This window comes from Dunckerocampus dactyliophorus, chromosome 4 (genome assembly GCF_027744805.1).
Source record: "Dunckerocampus dactyliophorus isolate RoL2022-P2 chromosome 4, RoL_Ddac_1.1, whole genome shotgun sequence".
NCBI classification, from domain to species: Eukaryota; Metazoa; Chordata; class Actinopteri; order Syngnathiformes; family Syngnathidae; genus Dunckerocampus; species Dunckerocampus dactyliophorus.
Window position 1 is genome coordinate 19,893,250 of NC_072822.1, and position 21,272 is coordinate 19,914,521.

Consider the following 21,272-nt stretch of genomic DNA (forward strand, 5'->3'; position numbering starts at 1 on the left):
TCTGACTCCTCTGTTCCTCCCCTCTCTGCTCTTCCACGCAGGTATCCAACTGGTTCGGAAACAAACGGATCCGCTACAAGAAAAATATTGGCAAGTTTCAGGAGGAGGCCAACCTGTACGCCGCCAAGACTGCTGTAAATGCGGCACACGCTGCAGCCGCTGCAGTGCAGAACAGCCAGGCCAACTCCCCTACTACACCTAACTCTGGTAGGCACTCCTGCATAATAAACAAAAGAGATGAAAAAAGACCTGCCCTGCACCTCAGGCCTTTAACCTGCTGCCTACCTCCCTCCCTGCCTCACTCTCTCATGCACCATTCACACAGGCGAGAGTGACAGGCTCAGCTCCCAGCTTGGGGATCACAGTGTCTCCTGTCTATAAGACACTCGGTGCCAAGCAAACTCATGCATAAAGGAAGCGTTCCTGACTTGTGAACTGAGAATACATGTATTTTTGGAAAAGAACAGAAAATAAATATGAATATTGCCATGGGATTTGTTTTCCCTTGACTTTTCTGTCAAGCTTCTGTCATTTTATATGTTATAGTATGTAGTCACAAGGAATGGCTGTGTATTATTTTCTTTAATAAAGTGTAAACATTATAGCTGGGAGCATGACTACACATTATTATTTGCATTTTAGAGTCATATAACATTTTTTTTAAAAACCATAATGTCTGAAAATGAGACTAGAATGTGGAATGTGCTGAATTTGGACTGGGTTGAGCTTCATCGGGATGTGGTAAGCTTATGAAGTGGTCCCTTTTTCTTGCACCCAGGATTCCAGATGAAAGATGAAGAGTTTCAGCTGGATTCTGCAGAGAGCAAAAACAGTCTTTTAACCAACATGTTTACTGGTACTGGTCTTTTCATAAGCTTCTTATTGTTCTTGTCATTTATCATGTGATACCTCCCGCCAGTGTTAGATTGGGATTAGATGATGTGGAGCAATTGGGAGCTTTAAGCGACCAACCACATGTAGAACTGGCCCCTTGTGTTGTGTGATTCTCACTTCATTTGTGCCCATCATGTTGGTAAAAATACCAAATCCTTTTTCAGTCTTCCTGCATATCGTCCCAATGTGTTTGTTTATTTGCTCCTTTTGCTTTCCCCCTTCGCTCTGGTACTTGCTTGCTTTATAGGCGTTTTTCCTCACTATATTTGTATGTGTCTGTTTGAGTTGGCTTCCATTTATTCAGATACGTGTGTGTGCGTTTGTATGTGTGGATGTGAGCTGTGTGTATGCCTTACTTGTGTATGCCTTCCTTTTATAGCCCGCTCATGTTATTCAGCTACTTACATCTTCCCTCTCTAGGTTCTTCAGGTTCTTTTAACCTCCCAAACTCTGGGGACATGTTCTTGAGCATGCAGAGTCTGAATGGGGATTCTTACCAAGGGGCACAAGTCGGAGCCAATGTACAGTCACAGGTAGGATCAACAATCAGGGACAGCTACTCACTGCGGGTGCAGAGGGCTGTCCTTGTCTTGCCTGTGTACTGAGCCATCCACACTGCAGTCTGAAGCAGATCTAAGCAAAAGCAGAAAAACATGCCCTTGTGAGCAGAGCTCAAATTAGCAAAGTGAGGCACTCTGATACCGACAACAGTGTCTTTTGACTTATTTTGCTGGATGGAATATTTTGGCAGACAAAACATAATTATAGCACAATGCAATTAAGATGTCAGGCATCCTAAGTGAAAGATTCGGTAAATGCATTTGGCTTTGACTTGACCTCTTGGGTTGGTATTGGGTTTTTGGTACCTTGTTTCCCTCTTTTGTTATTGTCCTATATCCTCTTTTGTCTCTTTTTGTCATATTGTGATATTGTTTGTTGTTGCTGTCTTCCATTATGCACACAAATTGTGCACTTATGGCACCAGTCTATTATTATTTATGACTAAGTAAAAACAGTTAAAGTGTTTTTTTAATTGTTTCAACAAATCAAATTATAAATTGTTGCAAATCTATAATACATTTAATTGAAAGCATGTCAGTAACATTAGGAGCCAACCAATTACTAATTATGCTTAGCACATTTTTTGTCTATGGATTTGTGTTTCTTCATAGTATTTAGTGCCTGTCAATGAGCATGTGTTCAGTTAGTGTTGGCCTGCCGCCACACACCGAGTTGAACGGCCTGTCCACCTTGTCTCTCCTCAGGTGGATACCCTGCGCCATGTTATCAGTCAGACGGCAGGATACAGTGATGCTCTTGGCCGAAACACCATGTACAGTCCACACAGCTTAAATGTGAGTACGGCATCTAAGAATATTTATGCAATGCAACACTGACATGACTGAAGTTACTGTAGCAGCTGGGATTTTTAAGGTATGGTTTGCCTAAAAACATGTATCTGAAATAGATCAAAACATTTCTATATATGTAGGTCAGGTTAATAAATTGTATTACATGTGATTAGGGCTGCAACTAACGATGATTTCCTTAGTGGGTTAATCTGATACTAGTTGTTTTGAATAATTGAGTAATTGGTTAGGCCCAAATCAATATGAACCAAACACAACCAGTTAGTGGTTTGGTCTGCAACATATCAGAAAAGAGGCAAAAATGTCAATCACTGTTTTCCAAAGTCAAAGCTGACGTGTGTAAATACAGTGGGACCTGGATTAACGTCTCAACTGGTTAGCCGGTTTTTCGGTTAACGGCGAAAATTTTCACCAAGATTTTGCCTCGGTTTGCGTACATTTTCTGGTGAGTCTTGTTGTGTTATTAATGCACTGTGTCAACCCGACTGTTATTAATGCAGTGGTTCCCAAACTTTTTACAGTGGCGTACCCCTTCAGACATTTGACCTGGAGCCATGTACTGTACCACCTACTCCCGCACACTTAAAAAACATTCACCTTTTATTAATTAACTTGAAATATTGAACATAATTAATTGGTTAATTCATTATATAGCGATTCGAGGTCAAAAATGTGTATTTAGCATGGTTGCTAAAGTTTGACATGAGCACTGATAAACAGATAAGTAATCATCCTACATATCTTTTTTTCCAGTCTGATGTTGGCATGCTTCCGTTTGAATGGGTTGAATTTGAGCATCACTTTTTTTGTCAACTCACTACGACTATGGTTTAAATGTGCATATTAATGTAATACCAAATTGAAGGGGAATCATGATAAAGCAGTCTCTGAAGTACAGACGTACATTCAACCAACGATAAAGCCTGATTTTGGGTGAATCCCCACTCACAGTGACAGCTGTTTGTCACCGCTGTGCCGTGCGGGAATTGGAACACCAATATAAATGAAACCTTCAAGATTAAACACTTTTAATGTACAAAATAATCATGAAACTTACTTAGTTGTCGATATAATACACACAGAGCAATAAACAACTTCATGCTGTGTCTCCTTTCTTCTCCCTTAAGGCATTCAGGCACACTCGTAATTATGAGAGTTAGCCGCTAATTGTTTTAAATTTTTCTTCACGTATCCCCTATTATAATTGCCGTACCCCTGGGGGTACGCGTACCCCACTTTGGGAACCTAGGTTCTTAATGTATTTTTATGTATTGTTATCACAAACGTCCTTGTTAGCAGAGCTTGCAAACAAAATGGCAGCCGGAACCGGAAGTCAGCTCCGTCGCCCGTCTATGATGTCATCAGCGGTCGACTCTCCAAAATGTCAATACAAAACACATTTTTAGAGTTTTACAATTACAATTTTACATGCATAAAACAGTTCTAAATGCTTACAGTGGTGTCAAAAAGTGTTTGCTCCTTTCCTGATTTCTTACTTTTTGAATGTTTGTCACACTAAAATGTTTCAGATCATCAAACAAATTTGAATATTAGTTAATGACAACACAACTGAACACAAAATGCAGTTTTGAATTGAAACTTTTTATTATTAAGGGAGAAAAAAAATCCAAACCTACATGGCCCTGTGTGAAAAAGTGGTTGCTGGTTGGGCCACCCATAGTAGCAACAACTGCTATCACGAGTTTGCGATAACTTGCAATGAATCTCTTACAGCGCTGTGGAGGAATTTTGGCCCACTCATCTTTGTAGAATTGTTGTAATTCAGCCACATTGGAGGGTTTTCCAGCATGAAGCGCCTTTTTAAGGCGATGCCACAGCATCTCAGTAGGATTCAGGTCGGCACTTTAACTGGGCCGCTCCAAAGTCTTCATTTTGTTTGTCTTCAGCCATTCAGAGGTGGACCTGCTGGTGTGTTTTGGATCATTTCCTGCTGCAGAACCCAAGTTTGTTTTAGCTTGAGGTCACTAACAGATGGCCGGACTTTCTCCTTCAGGATTTTTTGGCAGACAGCAGATTCATGGTTCCATTTATCACAGAAAGTCTTCCAGGTCCTGAAGCAGTAAAACAGCTCCAGACCATCACACTACCACCACCGTATTTTACTGTTGTTGTGATGTTCTTTTTCTGAAATGCGGCGTTACTTTTACGCCAGATGTAATGAGACACACACCTTCCAAAATGTTCAACTTTTGTAGTATTTTCCCAAAGGTCTTGGGGATCATCAAGATGTCTTCTGGCAAAATTGAGATGTTGCTTTTGTTCAGCAGTGTTTTTCGTCTTGGAACTCCCAGTGTCTTTCTGAACGTGGAGTCATGAACACTGACCTTAACTGAGGCAAGTGAGGCCTACAGTTCTTTGGAGGTTGTTGTGGGGTCTTTTGTGACCTTTGGATAAGTCGTTGCTGCGCTCTTGGGGTCATTTTGGTTGGCCGGCCACTCCTGGGAAGGTTCACCACTCTTCCATTTTTTGCCATTTGTGGATAATGGCTCTCACTGTGGTTCGCTGGAGTCGCAAAGCTTTAGAAATGACTTTGTAACCTTTTCTAGACTGATACCTCTCAGTTAATCACAGTTAAGCAATCACATTTTCACACAGGGGAATGTAGGTTTGGATTTTTTTTCTCCCTTAAAAATAAAACGTTTCATTTAAAAACTGCATTTTGTGTTCAGTTTGTTTGATGATCTGAAACATTCAAGTGTGACAAACATGCAAAAAATAAGAAATCAGGAAGGGGGCAAACACGGTTTCACACCACTGTAAATGACGAATAAAAGCGATATCTTGAAGATTGAAGGTTTAAGGTGTCTGTTGCCAAAGACACGATGTGGCAGCGAGACACAACACGGACACCATCTTCCTGTTTTGTCATTTCTTGAATTCAATAGTGTTTCTCACCTTCTTTATCAAAATGCTGGCTCTTGCAACTTTTTTGGTTCCATTTTGGGTTACTGAAGTGAGAAACTCAAGCAGTAACTGATCATGGCAAAACAGGAAGGTGGTGCCCATGTGGTGTCTCGCTGGCACATTGTGTCTTTGAGAAAGAGTCACATCAAGTATCATATCTTCATTGAAGGTAAAAGTAAACTTAAATGTTCATGTATCCCTTTCATTCCTCGTTTATTTGGATTTATGTGCAAATTGTTTTCGCCCTGTAAAGCTATAATTGTATAACTATAAAAACATGTTTTGTGTTTCTGGAACGGATTAGCTGGATTTACACTATTTCTTATGGGAAAAATGTATTCCATTAGTGTCCGTTCTGGTGAAATCGGCCCTTCTGGAACATTAATGATGCTAACCAAGGTTCCACTGTCTGAGAATTAGGAAATTTAAAAAATATTCACATGTGAAAGGCTGAAATCAAAAGATATTTACTGTACATTTTAAAATCAAAAAACAATTAATCAAATACCAAAACAGTTGTGAATTATTTGGACAATCAATTAATCATTGATTTATCGATTAGTTGTTGCACATGTTGCCTACATGCGAAAATGAACATCTTTCAATAATTGATTTGACTCACTGTTAGATTGAATCAGAACATTAGTGCATGGTTTCTGTTTTGAAGGTGTGCCTTTTTTTGTAATTCCTTAATATTCATGACAAAATCTTGACATTTTTGCCTTTAGCTTTGTGCACCCATGAATTTCAGCCTTTTGCTGAAGTTGAATACAGCACCTTAAAGTAGTTTAGTAAAAGATGGATTTATTTGCTTTGTACATTCAGATGCATGTTTTTAATGTTATTTAAAACACAATAAATGCGTCATTTGCAGCAATGAAGTGAATTAGTGAATATCCAAAGTATTCAGCAGTAGGAAACCGTGAATAGTTGATAGGCAAGAAAATGATGTCGCCTGCACCGGCAGCTTTCGGTGTCATTTCGTCTCTGCTGAAGACTTATTACTATAAGCTTTGCAGACATGTCCGCCCCAAGCTAGATCAAGTGTTTTTCACTTTCTCACAAGGTTTCTCACTTCCATGTGCACTGTAGACCTGTGCCTAGTGGCTCAGTGGAGCTTTGCACAATCCTGACTAAAATAGCAACCGGCACTACTGAGTCAACCTTACCTTATGGGGGCGAAAAAAAGGGGAGAATTGAGACACACACACAAAAATATTATTCTTCAGTAAGTCATTGTTGCACTGCGTCTGTTTTATAACAGCAATTCAGAAAGCGCTTTATGAACATATTAGCATAGACTAACCTTTAGTGTTGTTGGTGGTGACGTAGACAGAGATCCAGTAAAGGCTAGGTCATGCCTAGAGCAAGGCAAAGTCAGGCTGGCTAAGACTGGCTCTCTTGGCGAAGCCCTGCCTTGTCACTTCCACTCAGCTCTCCCCACCTCAGCCGGGCCGAGACCTCCCTCCTCCTGACTGGCAGAAGAATATGTAGCGACAAGCTGCCGGACGTTGCCGAAATCTGCTTAGACACTGATTTGAGGCATCGCTCCCATTGGTTGGGCGCAAAACAAATTTGCCTCTTTGCTGATTCGATGGCTCAAAGGCTGGAACAAAACATTGTAACCCGTTTTTGGGTAAGGAAGCATTTTGTGGAGAGTAAACGGGTATTCACAATGGACATACCTTACTGTGAAGCAGTAAAATGAAATCCCACATATGGTTTGGTCTGGTATGGTTTATTTGTTTCTGACATGCTAAACAAATTACATTGAGGAACATGCAGTTGCATTTGCACAGTTCAACATGTCCGAAAAGAAGCACGAAGAAACAGCTTATTTAATCCTGCCCCTTTTGCATATCTATAACTGATAAATCATTCACACCATAATATTTTACGTGTTTTGTTAAGGTAAAGGAAGATATAAATTGAGGATAAAATTTATTAACTGAAATTAAAATTAAAAATGTCTTAAAATGAAATTAAAATGGCATAAAACTAATAAAACAGGAAAACATTCTGAATAATGAATAGAAAATAATTAAAATAATAAATATAGTTAGAATAAGTAGGTACATAAAGACATCGACATTGAGAATAAATACTTGAGTAAAAATTTTGACCGAATTGCACAATTCATGAGTCATTTTAGGATGCAGATTAAATAATAAGGTAAATGGTCTTGTTCAATTAATGAAATGTATTATTTAATATTGTTGACTTTAGCACAATCTATGTTGCTATTATAGAGTTGCTGTTGATTGTTGACGATTTCAGATGATTTCAACAAGTCTTTGCGTGTTGTTCCCCGTATTGTGATTCACACCAAAATAATAATCCTGCAGTTTTTGGATCAGTCTTTGATATTTTGTAGAACCTGTTGGAAACTTGTCCTGTATTTTTTTTTTACAGGTCAGTGCTCTGACCATTTTTTGTGGAGTAATACAGTATGCACAAATGCCGAAAATGGTCGTATTTTGCAATGTTAAAGAATCTTTTTTAAAAATTCCTGGATCCAGATCCGGATCAACCCCAAAATTTAATCAGTTGTTCCTTTTCCCTTTTCCACCAATTCCTGAAATTTTCAACCAAATCCACTTTTCAAATTATTTTGAACACATCAAACACTGGCAAAAACATAACCTCCGCACTGCGCTTGTGTTGCAGGGTTGTTTTTTTTTATGTACTCCAAAAATTTACACATTCACATTTAATACAGGTGTTATTCAGTTGTAAAATTCATGTGTGGATAAAAAAATATTTCAAAATCATCGTAGTTCTGTTTCTCTCTAACTTCCAGTTCCTGTCCTTCTTCTGTCTAGTTGGTCATTATTGAAATTACTATCAATATGCTAATCAGTTGTGAAATTTGAACTACCTACGAAATTTAATGTCATCCAGTGCAAGAGCTGAATAAAAACGTCTTTACATACTTTAATGCACAAACAGTTCCAATGTCTCGAACTGTGTGTACATGTACAAATGGCAAAATAAAGCATCTTAGGTATCAGGTAGCCACTGTATTACAAACAGCTTTCAGTTCTATACCACTGCAAACTACAAACACTACAACAAACATATTGGAAACTGGACATTATTATTTTTGTTAAGGCAGGATTTTTGATACAGCTCATGTGTAGAAGCCAAAATATTTGTTTTAATACTGAAATGCCACTGGTCAGATGCCATTAATGGCCTCACAGGGTGTTATTGTCTCAATTATAGCAGTCTGTTGTCATTTTGGGTGTAATATTGTCATGTGATCATATTGCTGAGAATGTGATAGTCATCTCACCCTTCGCCTCTTTGTGTCTCAGACAAATGGGGGGTGGCAAGATGCAACAACTCCGTCTTCTGTAATATCGCTGACAGAGGGACCTGGCAGTGTACACTCCGATACCTCCAACTGATCAACTCGTCATGCATTTGAGTCTTGAGCTGGGCATAGACTCTAACTGGCCGCCCAACTACAGAGGACATGCAAAACCTTTTCATGCCACAGTTGTTTTCTTTTCCTGTACATTTCTAATGTCCGATGACCACGCCACACGCGAGGATGCCATTTTCCACCATCAAGAGCCAGCATTTCTTGGTTGTCTCAGTGTTTTCTTTGTAAATCAGCTTGTTTGTTGTAGGATTAAGTCAACCCTCCAATGGTAGTCACTCAGACTTTCATTTTATCCTCTGTATTGAAAATGCAGGATGACACGTGTATTTTACATGCCATTTGAAATGTCAACAGTATGCACTTACTCCTTTTTCAAAGTTGCTTTCTCTTTGATTTCTTGTAATACGTCATTAAAGCAGCTGTTTGCTGGACTATTGGAACTCAACATCACCACTGTTGACAGCTCAACGGCAACATTGTACTTACTTGGCAGCCAATGACTATTCAAAGTCTGGAGCATAAAGACATGTAATTGATTGCTTTACCATAACATGACACCGCCCATATTTCACAATGTGATGTTTAGTATGTACATATAAACATTTTTGTACTGCTTGTGGAAATCATCAAATCCCCAACAACAGCTCCTCACTTGCAAAGGCCCGATGACACACACAAACTTGTACAACACTTCGCTTCAGAGTAATTAAACATCCCACCAATAAATAAACAGCTTTATTACCTCATTACAATTCATACAGATTCTTCCATGCCTGTAGCTTAGAGTGCTCACATACTACCTCTAAACATCATCACCATGTTTTCTGTTTTTGGTTGTTTTTTTTTCTGTCCTACTTCTGTTGAATTCCTTTACTTATTTTGATGACATCTTGTAACACTGTAAGCCTCCTCATTCTCTATGTAATGTAATGTATATTTTAATCTTTTAATAAAACGCTGTTGCTATATTGCAGCTTAAAAAAAAAACAAAACAAAAAGTGAACATGGTAACATTAATACCATGAAGAATAGCGGAGCGAGTACATTGTTGGTCTGTGGCTTTTATGAAGGAGGTGCGATTAAAATTGCGATAAATTAACAGTAAAACTGTTGTAAATACTGAAATAAAAACATTTTGAATGTTGCTCATCTTATTACTAAATCATACCCAAAAAACAAAGAAAAAAAAGTCACTATTAAAACTGTAATGCATAGAAGTTTCAGTATTCAGAACTGTATATTTCCAGCTCTGTTCAACAGGGTTCAAACTTCTTTTCTCTTTTTTCTATTGTATGTGATTCTGAAACTGAAAAGTCATGACAAATGATTTGTGGCAGTGATTCTAATGTAATAAACATGTTTAGTGTTGCTTTCTAACCGAACTACACCCTGGACTGAAAAGTCTTCCTTGTGGTAGTTGTGTAATTTCAAACATGAATAAAACTTTTGCTTTCATGACAGCATGCTGTTTTTTTTTTCTTCAACTGCAGCATAAACTACCAGCAAAGGATAGCAGCACACTGCTGCACTTATCCACTAATCGTAATTGGATATATTTTTTAAGCTAGCTCCCAACTGAACATTGATGCAATTTAATGTTATGGTTATTTGCATGAGGTTGATAATTAGAGATGCTTGACATTGGCTTTATCTGATACTGATATCCGATTTACACAGGAGCTCTCCCCTCAAACTAATGTGAGGTCACATCTTGTATAATGAATGAACACATGCTTTTTTTTTTTACTGTGATGCTCATTTCACAAATAAACACTGTTTGTGCAAAATAAGATTAATACTGCAATATGCAATGTCATTTACAGAGAATGTACCATATTGTTTTAAACATTTTATCGCAACAAAACACACTTACAAATCATGACCGAGCCTATGCAGGTGTTCTCCTACTATCAACGAGTAAGGCAGGTTAGTCTTCATAAATTCACAAATAAGAATCCAATTAAATAATGCTGGCAACAATACCACAAAAAAGCTGCGGAAAGCTGCACATTTTTATGTGGCACAAACATCTGTATAGGGACAAAGCAAAGTGCAGCGTATGAAACTCAGGACTATTACAACTATAAACCTAGCTCATTCAGCACATCTCCAAAAATGTGATAATGTATGAAAGGTAGAAGCTTTACTCGCCCCTTGCAGTGCTTTACAGTCTTTATTTATAATGCACATGTAGCCAATAAATTGTCCAATACAGAAGGTGAGGATGCAACCTGGTTGAATTGCAGCCAGTACGGAGCTGACATCAGTGCTATTCACAGAAATGCCAGCTGTCAAGTTAATGGATCGCTGGTTACAAATTCCACAAGGAAATTGACGTCCATTTATTGTCCTTTTTTTTTCTCTACACAATTCTTAAATCCAGTCCAGTCCAGCTCAGTCTTGGATGCTCCTGGTAAATCGCTTCACACTCATGCATAAAATATTTTCTTTTGGTCCAAGCCCAAGTGTATGGGAAAGGGATGGGAATGGATGGATGGGAAAGAGACAAGTGAGCTGTAACAGCTAGAGTCAAATGCAAGCGCAGTACAGTACACGGTTTCGCAAAGGAGTATATTTGTCAACTCAACCAGTGGAGAACTTAATTGAACACCTTTTCATGCAAATTACATATATATTTATGGGGATACACACACTCGTGGCTGCACGGTGGCCGAGTGGTTAGCATGTTGGCCACACAGTCAGGAGATCGGGAAGACGTGGGTTCGAACCTCCGCTTTGTGGAGTTTGCATGTTTCACCGTGTACTCCGGATGTGAGTGTGAATGGTTGTTTGTTTATGGCGACCAGTACAGGGTGTACCACGCCTCTCGCCCAAAGCCAGCTGGGAAAGGCTCCAGCATACCCCAACGACCCATAGGTAGCATAGAAAATGGATGGATAGATGGACACACACTCGTCATAGATACCCACACAAATGAATACAGCGTAACCTCGGTTAGCGTCTGCCCCTTCAGCATGTTTTTTGGTTAATGTTGAAAATTTACGCCACAATTTTGCCTCGGTTTGCGCGCATTCTCCAGTTAGCGTACGATTTGGTAGACGTCTCGTGTTATTAATACACTGAGTGAGCCCATCTGTATTCTTAATATATTTTTTGATCAGAAAATGTCCTTCCTTGAGAGTATCTTATTAGCTAGCGAACAAAATGGCAACCAGAAGTCACGTCGACCGTCTATCATGTCAACCTAGGTTGACTAAAAACTAACACAAAACACGTTTTTACAAAATCCATAATAATATTTTTACATTCACAAAACAATTGTAAATACAAATAAGTAATGAACAAAAAGGTTAATTTACACCACACTGACACCATCTTCCTGTTTAGTCATGAGTTATTGAATTCAGTAGTTTCTCACCTTCTTTATCAAATGAACTCTGCCAATTTTTAAATACATAAGAATATAATAAGGCAATATAACAATGTGGTGCAATAGCAGTCAAGGTTTATAATCACTGTAAATAAATGATATACACTCATAATAAATAACAATAAATATATAATAATAAGTGATGAAAATGTTTATAGGTGACAGAAACATAGTTTGATGTTGAATGAGTACAGACAATAATACTTACAGCATGCTTGGGGATATGATGTGCTCTTTTACACGTTCGAAAATACTGTAATCTTTATTTTATAATGGAAGATTCATGTCTACATCAACAAACATTAACCGTAGAATCGAATCATATCGAATCAAATTGGATCGTCTGTACACTGCATCGAATCGTTCTGTTTTTATAATATATCGTTTTTGAATCGTATCATAAATCGTGTATCTAGATTTGAATCGAATTGTATGTCACAAAGAGTTTTACATCCCTACTTTGTAGTTTGTTAATGAGGAAATAGTGATGAATTTTATCGAATAACTTTGTTAAATCCATGAATAATGTTGCGGCGCACTTTTAGCCTTGGTAATTTCCTCAGCTATTTTGATTAGTGCCATGGAAGTTGAAATATTAGCTCTGTATCCGTATTGGCTGTCCATAAGTAATTCATTGTTATTTATACATTTAGAAAACTGTGGTAATAAGTCAACTGGTCGGTAGTTTTAGAATTGATGTTTGTCTCCAGTTTTGAAAATGGGAACCTCTTCAGATATTTTCATTTTATTTGGAAATATACCAGTCTGAAATTACAAATTACTGATGTACTGTCAGTGGTTCTCCCAGCTCATTAATGACCTTTTTTATTGTTTTCATTTCAATTACATTACAATTAGTTGATGTTTATGTAAAGCAAAAACGCTTTACATTTGTTGACAATATCACAATGATTCCTTTTCTGTCACTTCAGTGGGGAACATGGAGTTAGGATTCCTTTCTATACTTTAATTCCCTTCCTCCACTGACGACAAATTTGGAGTCCTTTCTTCCAGATTTGGTCCAATATTTACAAAGTAGTTATTGAAGCTTTCAACTACCTTGTTCATATTGTCATTTTTGGCATTTACATCTGTAAAATAGGGTAATCTGCTTTCTTAGAACCATTCCTGAAGATACTGTTTTGGATGCCCCAAGTTGCTCTAATGTTGTCTTTGTTCTTGTCTAATAATTGACTATAATATTCTTTCTTACACACTCTTAAAATATTTGTTAACTGGTTTTCATACATCATAGTTTTTTCTGCTTCTTTAGTTTTTTTGTATTATAAATCTCCTATATAATGTGTTTGTCTTCTTACAAGGATTTCGCAGACCCTTTGTCATCCATGGCTGATTTCTCGTCTTTTGCTTATTAGACAATTCTCTCAATGGACAGTGCTTATCGTAGAACTTCATGTACGTAAATGTTCAGAAGGTTTTCATATGTTTCATCCACATCATTTCCACAAGACACACACTCCCAACTTTGTTTTTTGAGGTCTTGCTTAAAAGCGTTAATACTTTTGTCTGTGCGTAGTCTTTAATAAGTCGTTTTGTTTTCTTTCTCTTTTTGTAGTGTTTATTGTAAATTGCAAACACTGGAAGATGGCCCCTGATGTCATTAATTAGCAGGCCACTCGTTGTGTTATTATCAAAATCATTTGTGAATATATTAACAATTATATATTATCAAAATTGATTCGGTTAGCGTTTCAGTTAGAGTCAGACCTTCTGGAACGAATTAATGACGTTAACCAAGGTTCAACTCTACATGAATATGGTGTTGTGGCACAATCTGATTACAGGAGGATAATTATGGGAAATAAGTAGAGTTACAGCTTCAACTTATCCCCCACTGTTCTTGGAAGACTTTCCACAAGATTTTAGAATTTTGGTCTGTTAATCCAGAAGAACATTTGCAGGGTCAGAGGATACTGATGTACTTGCAATCTCCGTTCTTGTTCATCAAGCATACCTTTATTAACCTTGCCTAGCTTGACCTACCTGTCCCTATGCATTAGTCCACACTGTTTTTCTGTTTTTCTTCCAGTACAAAACATTAGCGATACACATTTAAGTGCTGTTTTCTAATAAAACATGCATACATACTAAACATTATGAAAGTATTATGAGTTTGAACTCCATTACTGCTCCACTCGGCCATTTGCATTACAATCTATTAGCACAATTTGCTTTATGAATAGATATATTTATGTACTTCCTCTAGTTTACCAAGTATTGGATTTTAAGTACTGCACTCTGCAAAACTGCCCCCAGAACCTTTTAAATAAAGAAGTTACATTTTCTGAGATTATGCCTATTAGAGATTTCTTGTAGGTTCATTAAAGATGACATTTTCTAAGTAAAATGCACTATGAAAAGCATGCATCATTAAATATGGAGATTTAGAATTACATTAGCAATACACACCAAGCAAGTGCTGATTAAATTAGAGAAAGATATCATTTATATTATTAAAGTAGAGTTCTTATTAAATTAGATATAAAATGTATTTTTTCATAATTTGATTTATTGCTTATTGTGCATTGTTCGCAGACCCGTGTTATAATGTATTACGTACGTTCGAGTGGTGCGTATATTGATATATAAAAGATATAATTGCATCACAGTATTGTTACATTTGCAAGAAAGGTTCAAACAGAAATGTATTTACGTACATATATATATTGATACAATACACACTACTGTATATTCCCTGTATGTTAAGGGCAGCAGATTGGTGAATCTGGCTAAGCTCTGCCGTGAGGAGTTAGTATGTTCTCCCCTTGCATGTGTGTGGGTTTTCTCAGAGCACTCCGGTTTCCTTCCATGGTCTAAAAAATGTATTCTAGGCTATGGTTGTTTGTCTACAGTATATGTGTCCTGTGAATGAATGGTGACCAGTCCACCTTTCACCCAAAGTAAACTCTGATAGGCTCCAGCTCACCCGTCACCCTGAACAGAATCAGTGGTAAATGAATAGATGTGTGTATGTTAAATGTGACTATATGTATAGTATGGAACTAATCACTTGAAACGTGTATTTGTCAGTAAATAAAAACTTTATAAACCGTGTTATTATGAGCAATGAGGAGTTGCGTGGATATGAGAATATCCACTTCATGTTTTTCTTTATCTTCCTCTATATTTACACACACACACACGCATTATAAAGCCGTTTTGTGATGTTCAAAGTGTCCCTGAATGCATCTCGCGTTCTTGTAATGAGAATGAGGGGCTGTTGTTCTCGGGATGAACAGACTTGAGACTTGTGTGAGTTGGTGATACATACAGTATGTGGTGTTGGAATTGTGCTGCTGTTGATGTGCTCAGGTCAGAATAAAGTTATAAAAGAGTGTGTGACGCTGTGTGACTGTGTGGGGACGTTCCACCGTACTTCCGTCTGGCGTCACAAAAGAGAGGCGTGCTTGCTTTGGTGCGCGTGTGTTAATTACACAAAAAAATGTAACGTAATTAATAAAATAAATTAGTTACTGCGGTTAACACGTTATTTTTGACAGCCCTGAATTTAATACAACACAGTACAATATAATGCAAAGCAAAGAATAATATATAGTCCTGTGCTATTTAGTACTGTTGAAACAGCTTGCCTTTTCTTTTTGTTTCATGCAAGAGCCATCAATTTGTCTGAGGGGAGGGGTTTGCATTAGTTGCGCTGCAAGTCTACATTATAGTAGCCCAACATACTTGCATGAGCCTTATCCAAATTGCCTACTTTCTTGATAAATTCAAAAGGTAGCCAAAATTACCTCAATTCTTCTGGACAAGCAGTGCTACCTTGTTGCCTTGATGACATTTAACTGAGATGATGAGACACAAACAAGTATCATATTTGTTTTATTCCATATATTTTTCTATCATAAAATTCTATAATGCGGAAAACTTGTTTTTCTTCTAAGCATACCAAAGTAATTGTAATTCTTTAAAACAACACATTTCAGCAAGGCTCCATTTAGTGCAATGCTGCTGGGCTTGCTGTGTGTAATGGTGAGTCATTAGATTTTGTTTTCTGTCCCTAGCTGCAACATTTATATTTCATATTTTGTGTTTCACACTGTATTTACACCTGTGTCTTATTTTCGCCATCTGCAGACATTTTAGTCGGATTTGTAATAATACCATGTTTTCTTCTTGCAACTCTCTCAATAGACAGCGCAGTGCAGATTTTTGACAGGTGCACAGACATTTGCTCAGGCGACAGGGCGAGGAGGATTATTACTGCATTATTTAGTTTTCCTGAAATAAACACACATTGCCTGCCTGGCATGATGTGTGACTATGAAGTCAGCATTATGCTGTGCATGCACCAGCAGCCAATTATTACTTACGCCGGCCACCAAGACCTCCAGTGCTTCTTATCCCCTCCAACAAGAGCCACTTAGTACTGAGGCTTTCCCGTCCATACCGTCTCATTTGCTCTGTATCTCCCCCTTTTATGACCTTTTTACATTCACCTTGGCTTGTTCTCCCACTTACTATCACCACAGTGGCTCGGGTTGCACTCCACAGTCTGGTTTCAGTATAATAACTTGACACTTCACATTGCATTAGTCTTAGTCCTGACAACAAGGTTATGTGACCTATAGTGTCAGAGAGCATACACCGTACTTGCTAGGAGAAGCTATTTATCAAGACAGCTTTGGGCCACCTATGATTCAGAGCAGAACAAATACAGATCAGTTATAAGCAGGACATATAGTATTTGTCCACAGCTGCAGATCAAAAAGACTACCGTACTGATTTTAAATCCAAATTACAAATGTAAAGTAAGTGTGTGTACGTGCATATACTCCTGATAAAAACTTTAGAACAAGTTGAAAAATTGGAAGAATTTACATTTTGCACTGTTGGATCTTAAGGAGGTTCAAAGAAGAGCTTAAAAATGCAAAAAGAAGAAACGGGAGAGAAAAAAAAAACATTTGCGTAAGCAATTTATTGCAAGCAACCACTAAATTGAAATAGGCTGTTCATCATCTGATCAAAAATTAAAGACCACAGCCTTTAAGATTCAAAATCTTGGCAAAAATGTGGATTATGTGATAAATTCATAATAAAGTTGATCAAAAAATGTTGTTATTATTTATCAATTCATACAGAAGTTCAGACATTCCATCCAAAAAGAATTCTGGTTAGCAGTTTTAAACCATGCAAATTTTTATGACCCTTACTTTTAAAATCATCAGAATCAAGAATTGTTATGAACCGGAATCGAAACAAGGAATTGGAATCGTTCAAATTCAAACGATGCCCAACCCTAATCCTGAGGGTTATGGAACAAAAACGTCAAGTGGTAGACCACAAAAATGGCACCGGCCCTGAGCTGGTGGATCTGAGTGGCTGTCCGTCAAGACACGGAGCGATCCTCGGCCCAAATCAAGTTTGTTACCGGTGCTGAGTGCAGTCCAATAACCATCAGAAGGCATCTGTGAGAGAAGGGTTTTAAGAACAAAAACATTTTCTTCAATGCCACACACAACATTACCCGTTTGGAACTTGCACAAGAGCACTAAACATTGAAACACTGAAAAGTGGAAGAAAGTTTTATTCTCTGATGAGAAGAAATATAACTTTAGTGGTCCTGATGGCTTCCAACGTTACTGGCATGACAAGGAGATCCCACCTGAGATGTATTCCACACGGAACAGTGGAGGATCTGGGGTTCTTTTTCCAGTGGACAAAACAATGGTGCTTCAGGTTGTGCAGAGGCGTCAAACGGTAGATGCCTATGTGGAGATGTTACAGGGCGCATTCCTCATGATCACAATGCCCGCCTGACGGGACTTCTTCCAGACGAGTAACGACACTCTTTGTGACCATCCTGCGTGTTCCCCTAATCTAAATTCAATTGAGAACATTTGGGAATGGATGGCAACGGAAATTTACAAAAATGGACATCAGTTCCAGACAGTGGATGCCCTCCGTGAAGCCATCTTCACAACCTGGAGCAACATTCCCACTGGCCTCCTGAAAACACTGGCAATCAAGCATTTTTGAGGTGATTAACAAGTATGGCGCAGCTACTCATTACTGAGTCCTTTTTTGAACATGTGATTTCTATTTTGGGGGGGGGTTCGGGTTTTTCAGGTTTTTTGAGCTCTAAAACTTATCAACATTTTTCAGTTAATGGTTGTTCACAATGAATTGCTTACTCAATTTTTTGTCTCACTTTCATTTCTTCTTTTTGCATTTTGAAGCTGTAATTACAACCTCCTTAAGAGCCAACAGTGCAAAATTTTGCCCACACCGTCCCTCACTTTTCTATGCATTATAAAAACAGCTAAAAAGAGGCAGCTACAGTAATTAATGCACATAATGGAACACACCTATTCTGCCTACAAAGCCCGCTATTAAAACACCTCCAAAAACCTGTTTGTTTTATATTTATGCTGGAACATGTGGAAAACAGGCACATTTATAATAACATGTAATACTTGCAGCGTTTTGCCGTACTTTGGTTGTGTTAAGCATTCCCGGAACTTCCTTCCTGGGCGCATAGATTTCACATAGCAACATAGAAATGAACGCTACACCTTGCGTAAACTTTTCTAAACTCAAAAACAAAAACACAGCAGCAGTGGTGGCAGCTCCGATATGTAGCATTACCTTTCAGTAATGGCCTGACGCATCGTGAACGCTGCGCTCTGAGCGAGTGTGTGGTGAATCTTGTCGCTAGCCGACTAGTAGCCAGCTGGTGCGGTGTGGCGAGGTGTCATTACACCAGTAACGTATTTCTATATGTAGGTCACGTCATGAAAATGGAGCGTTGTTGGCGTTTTTTGGAGGTTTTTTCAGAAGGCTTTATAGGGGTGGTAGTTGCATCTTATTACATGCATTGTTAGCTGCCTCTTTTTAGCTGTTCTTTATACCTTCAGAATATCAATACCAAAAAAGTGAAAAGTGCAGTTTTCCTTAAAAATTCAGGGGTGTATCTGTACAAAAGAGAAGTGTGTCAACACATTGCTTTAATAAATGTAAATTGTTTGTGATTGGCCGCAAATACAAAATATTTCATCAAAAATAGAGGGGAATGAAGAGCGATAAAGTTGGCCAATGCAACTGCTGGAAAGGAGAAAACGGGGTGAGGCTGGGGTAGAGACAATGGCTGACTATGAGCCTTGAGGATGTCATTAGGAGACTGGTGACACCACTGGTGCAGAAATGGAAAAATAAGCTGCCCACCGGCATGAAGTCGTATTTTACATTCCATCACTCACCCGGCCACTGCCGGCCTTCACACTTACTATGCATGCAGATTTGGGGGTTTTTGATAGTGCAGTCGCCCCTCGTTTATCGTGATTACGTAGTTGGTTCCAGACCCGGCCGCGATAAGTGAATTTCTGCAAAGTAGAATTCAAGATTAATAAACACAATATTTTCGTAGTTAGAGCCTAGAAAACCTGTTGATGACTTTCTAAATACAGGTTTTAACATTATTAGAGCCCTGTAGACATGAAATAACACCCCAGTAGTCACTTTTACACTGTTATAATGCTTTGTTTATGTCACATTGCGCAGGCGACAGGATCTCACACGACATATTCTGCTATTAAAGAAACCAGTGTTCAGTAAAAAGATTTTCAGACATGTGCCATCTTTTAACTTGATTTAATGTTTAAGTTAATGTGGCGCTGTTAATACATACAAATATATATAATCCTGCACTGTCATTTATCTTTCTTTTAATAAAATACAGTAAAAATTGGCATATTTCAGACATGATAATAGTAATGGATTAATTTATTTTGAACAAGCATACAAGTTACATTGGAATACATCACATAGTACAATTCACAGTTCTACATTTCCAAAAAGGAGTAGGAAGAAGCAAAAGTTAGTTAATCCATCTGTTTCATATCAATTGCAATACATTTGCTCACTTCCTGCATTACAAAAATGTACTCTTTGCAAGTTTAAAATACATAGGAAAATGATCAGGTAATATGATAATATGGTAAGGTAATATTAAATAACACAGTGTGACGTGGTGATTAATCATGATTAATTCATTTGAAAACCATGATTAATCTGATTTAAAAAATGTAATCATTTGACAGCCCTAACATATATATATATATATATATATATATATATATATATATATATATATATATATATATAGCTGATGTAATGTGAATTAATAGCTGCGTGGGATCCACAAAGTTCTAAACTTAGCTATCTGAGAAGATCAAATACCGTACATTGTTTCTGGTGCCTTGTCTGTTTCCCAAGTATATTAGTGCGTGTGTGAGTGTATAAACGAGAGGGATTAACTTAAATTTCTTTGTAGAAAGGTGCATTATGAAAGTCAGTACATTTATTTGTATTCACTTACAGCACAGCCTTGCCACATCCAATATGGCAGCGATATTGACGTAAGGCTTAGCGCTCGATGCAGCGTACCGGTATTCAATGTAAGTAAAAAAAACATACCGATGTTGGCCGATATCACATTTTTTGCCAATATCGGGCCGATAATTAACGGTGGCCGATATTATCGGACAACCCTAATAAAAAGGGGGATTAAATGAAAACCATCAAATCAATGTCAATCAAATGTGTCTATACATACAATTACCAAAATCATCCCAGACCTCACCCTTTTCTCGACATTACACATGCAATGTGCTTCAGAAATAACACCAATGTGTGCGGTCACTGCCGTTTTCATTTTATAGCATGAGGAATAAACCTCAATCACCATCCTACACAATTGCAGCCTTAGTCAAGGTCTTTATCTGATCCATGTCTCTCCCTTCCCTCGCTGGGTCTGTGGGGTCCAAGTGGCCCCTGTCTGCTACCTGGTGCTGTCTGGGAGTCCAAGTCTTAGCGGCACCAGGATCATTTTCCCCTCTGTAGCCGTTGTCACTAGCATGGAGCCAGCTAATTCATCTTGCTAATGGCAGGTGGGTCAGTTGGGCGCTGTAATTGTGATTTCCATGTCCTTTCCTTTTTTCCCCCTGTTGCAGTTCCTTGATCTAATAAAAAACGACAAAGACCCATAAGCGACAACATCTCTGTCATCCATCAACATATTCTCACATCTCAAATATTTCAAATACAGTCATTTTTCTTTTGTACATGTTTTAATTGCTATTTACATTTGGTCATTTTTTTGTTTGTTGGTTTCCGCAGTATTCTCACATTCTCACATCTCAAATATTTCAAATACAGTCATTTTTCTTTTGTACATGTTTTAATTGCTATTTACATTTGGTCATTTTTTTGTTTGTTGGTTTCCGCAGTTGGTGCAGTATCACTGACATGCTAACGCGTTTTATTTGTG

At 38.0% G+C, this 21,272-nt stretch overlaps 1 protein-coding gene across 7 annotated transcripts in view; it reads left to right on the plus strand.

Moving 5' to 3' along the window:
• The window catches only part of pbx3b (pre-B-cell leukemia homeobox 3b), a 70,880-nt gene extending 60,843 nt beyond the window's left edge, over positions 1-10,037 (plus strand). For 4 of the 7 annotated variants that reach the window (XM_054773155.1, XM_054773157.1, XM_054773156.1 and 1 more), the window contains 4 exons: positions 42-207; positions 779-856; positions 2,160-2,249; positions 8,507-10,037. In XM_054773155.1, coding sequence (XP_054629130.1) covers positions 42-207; positions 779-856; positions 2,160-2,206 — 291 coding nt within the window. In that variant the 3' untranslated portion in view covers positions 2,207-2,249; positions 8,507-10,037. Of the gene's footprint in view, positions 1-41; positions 208-778; positions 857-1,314; positions 1,428-2,159; positions 2,250-8,506 lie in introns of all 7 variants that reach the window. The other 3 variants (XM_054773160.1, XM_054773161.1, XM_054773159.1) reach the window with 3 other exon arrangements.
• The last annotated feature ends 11,235 nt before the right edge of the window (positions 10,038-21,272 follow it).